This window comes from Grammomys surdaster, unplaced genomic scaffold, assembly GCF_004785775.1.
Source record: "Grammomys surdaster isolate TR1022 unplaced genomic scaffold, NIH_TR_1.0 164, whole genome shotgun sequence".
Taxonomy (NCBI): Eukaryota; Metazoa; Chordata; class Mammalia; order Rodentia; family Muridae; genus Grammomys; species Grammomys surdaster.
The window spans coordinates 809,694-817,985 of record NW_021604612.1 but is presented as its reverse complement, the minus strand read 5'-3'; the positions used below and the strand labels follow the sequence as shown (position 1 = coordinate 817,985).

At 49.9% G+C, this 8,292-nt stretch overlaps 1 protein-coding gene across 1 annotated transcript in view; it reads left to right on the top strand.

Annotated features, from left to right (window-relative positions):
• Myo18b (myosin XVIIIB) overlaps window positions 1-8,292 on the top strand; it is a 199,489-nt gene that overhangs the window by 64,928 nt on the left and 126,269 nt on the right. Inside the window, exon 21 of the mRNA XM_028765526.1 lies at window positions 3,861-3,926. Within this exon, the coding sequence (XP_028621359.1) occupies window positions 3,861-3,926 (66 nt within the window). The remainder of the gene's footprint in view (window positions 1-3,860; window positions 3,927-8,292) is intronic.

Genomic DNA, 8,292 nt, shown 5'->3' with positions numbered 1-8,292 from the left:
ACAGAGAGAGAGAGAGAGAGAGAGAGAGAGAGAGAGAGAGAGAGAGAGAGAGAGAGTGTTTCTATTGAAAACTTGGTGTCTTAGACAATGACCTTTAGACATGGGTCTTTCTTAACCACCTGGTGACTTGCCTTGCATAGCATGAGCCCATGGTATCTCTGCCTGGCTTTTAAAGCCTGTGGTTTTATTCCAGGGCCTGGCTCCTCCCCAGTGAGGCCTGCATTGGCATCCATCTTCAGGGTCTGCAGAAGTTGTTCTGGGTAGTATTTCTGTTTTACTGACTAGTCTGGGCTCAATATGGAGAGCTGTTTACATCTGTATCGCCACACACTGTGCTCCAGGGTCTGACTCTGTCCATTGTCTCTCTGTGCCCAGGCCCATGGCTTGTGTTCTTGTCTTTAGCGTAGAACCAGAAACCAAAGGTACCTCAGGCCCACTGGCTGTTCCATATAGGCTCCACTGCTTACCTGGGATTAGAGCTGCCGTCTTAGCCGTGACTGACTCTCTGATGCTGCTGCCGAGCTCCCGCTGCTTCTGACCGGTTACGTTAGCCATGCCTTGCTCTGTAGACATGAGACTGTCCTTGCTGAGAAGCTGCTGCCTTCTTGGTGTGACTCACTGGTGGCCCCACTGCAGAGGCAGAACTGTGTGGGATTTGGGGAGCAGAGATGAGAGGCCCCAGTCAAGATGTCTGCCAGTCCCCACTACTCTGACTCAGGCTTCCAGGAGCCACTGATTCTCATTTTGCTGAATCGTTTTGTTCAGTTGGTCAAGAGTTGAATTTTGCCCGGTTATGAAATGGTAGCTGTTGTTATAATGGTTGCGCAGAGCAGAGAGGGGTGGGGGAAGCTCCTTGCTACACCATTTTGGAAGCATCTCTTTTGTGGACCACTCCTATGACCTCTGTAAATCCCCTTCCTTAAGCCAGATATATGACCCCACGTACTGAGGCCCAGAGACAGGAGCAGCTTAGCCAGGGCCACACAGCCAGTGAGTAGAGGATGAAGTCTAAGTGCCAGTATCAGAGGGTGGAGAGCAGGTTTATGAGCCAGTTCCTGACCCCTCTAACCTCCTATCCTGGACCAGCTGCTTCCTTGGAAAAGGAGAACAATATATTATTTATGGCAAAGGCTTTGATGCTCAAATTATGCGCAGACCGTTGGAATAATACACTGGATTAAAAGGCAGGCCAGAAACCGTTCCTTCATTTTTTTTTTTTTTTTAAGACAAGGTCTCTCTACGCAGCCCTGGCTGCCAAAACTCACTATGTAGACCAGGAACTGGTGTTTATGTGTTTAGGCACGTGTTCCTCCAACAAATAAAGATCCACCTTCTCTGCCTCCTGCTTGCTGGGGTTAAAGGCATGTGCTACCATACCTGACGAAGGTATGATTCTTTGGAGTAAAGTGTTCAATATATTACCCACAGACCACCATTCCATACTGAGATAAGAGCCTCGTGGATCTGTGGATGAGCCGATATGACAAGGAAACCATTCCACACGGCGACCTGGATACTCGCCACATTTTTTTTTTTAAATAACAGGCTGTTGGACAATGCTTGCATTGTGTTGAACTAAATTGAATAATTGATATCAGCTTAAACAACGAGCATTTCCATATGGTTCCTTCTCATATTAATATTAATGGGGATAACAAAACAGCAATTAAATAATTAAATGCAAAGTCATTGACAAATCCCTTTTCCTCTTCTGCTCAATGAAGCCTCCCCGGGGGTTTTAAGGTCTGGATGGGGTCATTAACATCATTCCGACAATGAGAAAAAGATCAGAGATACATCAGTCACTTGCTCTTAGAATTCTCTCATAGGCCTCTCTCTGGAGTCAGCAAAAGAGAAGAGTTTTTTTCTAGGGCCAGTATTTCTATCCACATCTGAAATATTCGAGGAAAACGAAGAGCTGAAGAAAAGCCCTCCATTCCTATGGTGGCTGAGCACACAGTCAGGCAGCATCTACACAGTTAGGCAGTGTCTATACTGCTGCTGAGGGTATGCGGGACTTCTCTCTTGTTAGACCTTTTCCCAGGGTTGTGCTCAAGTGGAAAGCTGCAGAGGTGCACTGGCGCCCAACTTTCCTGGTGTGATGACCGTAGGTCGTGTGGTAGGTGAGGCCCCCACCAACAGCTGCGATTTGTTCTTCCGTCTTTTTAAAAGGAGTCTGACGGAGGCTGCAGTGAAGTACTAGCCCGAGATCTCTTCATGCTCGATGAGAACAAAACCTGGTCCCAGGTGAAGGCAACTCCAGGTCTTGTTGCTCAAGTCAGGGTCTTTCTAGGTAACCCAGACTGACCTTAATCTCACAATCCCCCTGCCTCAGCTTCTTAAAGCGCTGGGATTAACCCCAGATTTGTCCACCTTCTGTTCAAGCACACACTACTAGCCTTTGCCTCCGAAAGAGACTGAGAAGAATGTTTCCGGCCTGGGATCCCACTTTTGCCGTCCGTTTTACTTTCAGCCGATTTTTAACCATGCTTTTCCTCTTGTGCGGAGAGGAGAGACGTTATATTTGGGCATACCGGCTTTATGCGGCTTGGCTGCCTACAGCTCCCTTAGAACATTTCTTTGGGGCTAAAATGTAATAAATGAAACCACTCAGATTTGGGAGGAGTGTGGCGGGAGACTCTTCCAGGCCTTCAGGAGAGGAGATTGACTGTGATCTGGGACTAGATTTTAACATGCAGTTTTAGGGGCTGTCTCAGGAAGTATCCCATGGTGCCCTTGGCCTGGGTAGCGGGGGCGTCACAGTGTTCCCTCTTCTTCCTGGGTCTTGCAATTACTGTCCTGATGATAATAGACTTTCAGACTGTTTATAGGGGAAGGCACATGTGGTGTTGGAGTGGGAGCGCAATGGCGGTCTTAGGAGGCGGGGCAATCTGAGGGGGCGGAGTCTGAGGTGGCGGGGGGCGGGCACACGCGGCGGGGGCGGAGTCTAGCAGGTTGTTTCAAAGCTATTTGACAAAAGAAAGATTCCCTTGGAGCTCGCCTCTGCCTCCTCCAAAATCTCTGAGGATTTTCATTTCTCCTGAAGAGAATTGCCTCCTTTTCCCTCTGTCTGGATCTGACTTGAGTGTCCCTCCCTCTCACCACTTCCTCTACCCTCCCTCCCTTCCTTCTTTGCTTCCTTCCTTCCTCCTTCCATCCCCCTTCCTCCCTCCCTCCTCCCTCTCCCTCCCTTTTTCCATCTTTCTGTCCTTCCTCCCTCCCTCCCCTTCTTTCCTCCCTTTTCCTCCCTCTTTTCTTCCTTGCTTCCTTCTTTTCTTTATTTCTCCCTTCTTCCTCCCTCCTTCCTTCTTTCTTTCCTTCCTCCTTCCCTCCCTCCTTGCTTGCTTCCTTCCTCCCTTCTTTCCTTCCTCCCTTCTTTTCTTCTTTCTTTTCTTCCTCCCTCCCTCCTTCCCTCCCCTTCCTTCCTCCCTCCCTCCCTCCTTCCCTTCCTTCCTTCTCCACATAGTCATTAAGCCCTCACTGCATGCACAAGCCAGAGTCTTAGTGCCATGGAGGGAAAAGGAGATGACAGTCACAGGCTCCCTGTGTGACCCAGGTCAGCCCATATGGACACAGTTGATGGCCACCTTGCCACAGATACAGATATCCTGTTCTCTGCACCAGCTACCCTCACCATTACTCCTTGAGTCTTGGATCTTCTGTGGGATGACCTCGGTGTAGAGATGAAACACCTGGGCCTGGTGGAGGTTCCGGTGGAGTGTGCTGCGTGTGGCAGGGGCCTGGGACACGGTACTCTCTCACACTTGCCCCTCTGAGTTGGCACTCCTCTTCCTCTTCCCTCCTGCATCCTGCCAATCAGAAAGCCTGACCTTCAGCTTATCTCTTTGTCCTCCCCACAGGCGGTAGAGGAACTCTTGCAGACCCTGGATCTGGAGAAGAAAGCGGTGGCCGTGGGGCATAGCCAAGTGAGTAAAGTTCTTACTGATGTCAACCTGATGTCAACCTCCCTCCTTACGGGAACTCAGCACCCGATTCATATCTTACCTGCTATCAATCTGGGTCTCCCTTCTCTAGACTACAGGGGACAAATGATTTCTGTCCCCGTCCCTCTTAAAAAGTCAAGATGACACAGTGTCCCATGTGTAGAAGTGACACCAGAAAGGTCATTCTTAGAGACCCCTGGCCCAGGAGACTGGAGTCTGAAATAGTTGACACCTAGGTACTTAAATAACCTCTGAGCTCCAGAAGGAGCTGTGTGCATCCTAAAAATGTTCTTAGAAGGAAGAGCCCAGGCAGGAGACTACCTGTTTTTGCAGTGGTTTACTTAGCAGAACAAAGCACTTCAGAGAGAGGGAGGAGGGGGAGGGGGGAGGGGGAAGAGAAGGGGAGGGGAAAGGGGAGGGGGAGGGGGAGAGGAAGAGAGTGTAGAATGGGCTACCCTGAGATTGTGGATTTTAAAGAAGTGCTTATGGATATTTATGAAGCAGGTGGCATATTCATGGAGGAGGAGGACCCTTCCTCTCTCTCCCAAGTCTTCCTTTATGGGTCTTTTCAAAATCTCCACAAAGGGAAAGACGTCATGTGCGAGCCATGTTCTGATGACATCAGCCTTCAACAAAATACCTGACCAAAGCAAGAAAGGGTTGACCTGGCTTATAGCCCACCATGGCACGGTGGTAGGAACGCACAGAATGGTCGCACTGCATGGGCAGCCAGGAGGCTGAGTGAGAACAGGAAGTGTAGCCTGACTATAAAACCTAAGGCCCTCCCCAATGACGTACTTCCTCCAACAAGGCTCCGCCCCCTAAAGGTTCTACAACCTTCCCAAACAGCCCCAGCAGCTGGTGAGGTCTAAGTGTTGGAGTTAGCCTGAGGTACCTTTCACATCCAAACTATGGAGTAGACCCTTGATAGCGCACGCCTGTGGGTGACACCCAATGGCAGTGTCAAGGACATGTAACTACAAAGGGACTCTGCCCATCAGGAGACAGCTTCCAAGACACATCTGGAGTTTCCCTCAGCTACCTTATGTCTAACTGCACGTCTACCCCGTATCCCATATCAGAAGGGAGCGTGCTTCCTCAGATGCAGCCTCCGACTGTCTCCTTCACAAATGACTGTCACACAGCCCTCCTTGTCTGTCCACTGCAATCGATGGATGGAGGAGTGCCCGAGAAGAGTGTCGATGATCTGATTCCAAACCGGGTTGAAGCTGAAAGCTCTTCCCTCTTCTGCTTAGATCTTTACAGAGGATATCCGTGCCTCCCCAACATGTCTGCTTTCCCCAACATGCGTGTGTACTGTTGGTTTTCAAGAAAGGAAGCATGGTATTTTACGGTTCCTAAATTCTTTGACCGCCCCGGAACCCTCAGTCTTTTGTTTTGGTGGCATAGTCATTAACAACTCTGGAAGCTGCTCTGGGAAGTGAGCACAGGGTTTCAAACTCAAGAACCATGTTGGTGACTGGCAGGACATCAGACATAAACTCAAGAGCCCAGACTGGAGAGGGTATAGACAAGAGGGGGTGGAGCCTCACCACCCCATCATTCACAGATCGTTTACCAGAGCTAAGAGGGTATTTCCCTAACAGTAGGTCCACATGAGGCTCTGAGGAAGGGCTCTGCTCTCCCCGCAGGCACTGTGGTCATGGAGCACTCCTACAGAAATCCTCTCCTTGGTGAGCTCAGACATCCCGCTGCCCACAGCTCAATAACCTGTTTTAAACACACTAGCATCTTTGGCCTCTGGTCCAAGCTGTGGGTCACTCTGGGCTCAACCAGCCCCTCCCCCAAGTCCTCTGCACATGTTTCTGACAGAACGAATATACCGTGTGCTCCTGGGCTCTCACCATAAGCCTCAGACTTCTAGATGGCTTCATGTTTTGAGACTGTGCTCTGGGGAACTAGCTCATTTCTAGAGATCCATGGGGAGTGAGGGCTACAGAGTCCTCAAGTCCCATGTGCTGAGGTCCTGCTGATGGACGGTGGACTGGAGAACCCACTTGTGCAGGGTCCCTCGGTCTTGACTCCAGGTAGGAGTAGGGTTCCTCAGTTCCACCCCCTTCATCTCTCCAGTCTGTCTATAGCAATATTGCCCAAGAGCTTGCACAAACCCCAAATCCTCGGACTCTGCTCAGACCTACTGAAGCAGAGACTGCGGGGTGGGGGGTGGGGTGGATCGGCTGCTCCCACACATGCTCTCTATGCGACTTTGATGCATGCTGGAGTCGGAGAACCACTGGGCTAGATAATTACCCAGTTATTTCATGAATACAGAAATTGGTCCCCACAGTCTCAGTGGCCACTGCAGAGCAAAAGAGAAAATAGAAGCTACTGTGTGGTTTTAACAGAGGCTGGGGGTGGCAGGGGCTGGTAAACCTCCTGTAACAGTACACAATTGCCACTACACAGTGCTTGGTATTCACCCAGAGTAATGGAGGTCAAGGTGACCTCCAAGAAGCTAGGCTCAACACCAGGCTTGGTTTCTGGGGCAGGTACAGAACCTTTGCTGTTGTCGAATCTCGTACTGACAGGTGGGACGCCTCTTTAAAGCCCAGATGGAGAGAGAAGCAGCCACCCTGTCCCTGCCCAACAAGGGTTGCAGTTTCCTTACTAGCTTGTGCCTCAGTTGTCACATCTGCAACATGAAGCCTGCTCTCTGCCCTCTGCCCACTTCATTTAGCAAGGCCAACACACTATTCTTTGCAGGATGCATTTCCTAGTGGAGCAAGCTATTTGTCACATAAAGTCACATTTTGATACTTAAAGAATGAAAACCCTCAGAGCTAGAGAGATGGCTTGCTGGTTAAGAGCACTCACTACTCTCGCAGAGGGCCCGAGTTCAGTTCCTAACTCCTGCTCCAGGGGATCCGACGCGCTCTTCTGGCCTCTACTGGCACCTGCGTGTGTGCAGTGCACATAAACCCATGTAGGTGAATGCAACTACATATTGAAAATAATCTTTAGCATATGGAAAGATCTTTTTGTTGTTGTTGTTGTTGAAAGAACTGAAATTCCTCTAGCCTGTGAAATGACCCAGAGGAGAGGATCTAATCCCTCAGGACATGCTAGGGAACTATCACTCAGCAAGACCTTTGGGAAAGCCTGGTTTTGCTGTCTTAGATTGAGAACAGCAATGAGCCCCCATGCGTTCTTTAGAGGTGGGGTCGGGGTGCTCCCCATTGCCGGAGTCTGAGAAGCAGGTGGGCCCATGAGGAGAGAATCATCTAGATTCCTCTTTGTGATTTTCCCAGCCCCTGTAACCTTATTGGGACTAATGCTGTGGGCTCTGGCAGTTCTGACAAAGTGTGATTCCACACTCAGTCCGATGGCTTGGTAGTATCACGTTCTCAAAAAAGGGAAGGAAAAGAGACGGATCCAGCCTCACTTCTGCAGAGCTGAGGACGTGTGGGCTTACTCTCACCCTGTGTGTGATGTTTTCCGATTATCTCTTAAGTGAAATTCTCATACTTAGTCAATAGCGGCCTGGGCAGCGCCCACCACCTACTGCAACATGTGATCACTTTGATCATTGATTTCTGCTTCTTCTTTTAATGGCAGCTTTTGGGACTCACCGGCTTGTGAAATTAATACGGCCGTTATTGAGCGGTGTGAGGGTCGGGAGTGGCTGGTTGTCTTGGTGGTCACAGCAAGCCCTCTCTGGTTGGCCCTTCAGCTGACCTCACTCTCATGTTCCTGTAGGCTCATGATTGGATCTGATGGACCCAGGGGCCCCTTAATGAAAGTGGTGTAGGGTGATAGAGAGACCTTTGTTACAGTCAGAGTCAAATTCCCTTTGGATTTCAAACTTCTGATCTGTGGACCCAAGTCCTGGGTTCGATTCTCAGCCTTCTGGGTCATCCGCTATTGAATTAATTGGGAAAATGATTTCCACAATGGATCAATTTAGAGCTTAGATGTGAAACCTACAGGAGAGGGTCTGGGGGGAGACAGCTCAGCCATTAAAGTGTTTACCCCTGGGTCCCATCCCCAGATCCTAAAAAGCTGGATGGGATGTGGTGAGGCACACTGGTAACCCTAGCACTGAGGATGTTAGCATTCTGTTTAAACTCCATCCCACAGTTACCTGGCAACAGCCAGGTATGCTCCGCCCCAGTTACCTGGCAACAGCCAGGTGTGCCTGACTCACTATAAAAGGGGTTGCTTGCCCCCTCCTCTTTCTCTTGGTCTCTTGCCTTCTTGCTCCCCCTTTGTCCCCTCACCCTTCTTCCTTCCCTTCCTCCTCTCTCCACGTTCTCATGGCCAGCCTCTACTCCTCTACTTCTCTTCTCTTCTCTTCTCTTCTCTTCTCTTCTCTTCTCTTCTCTTCTCT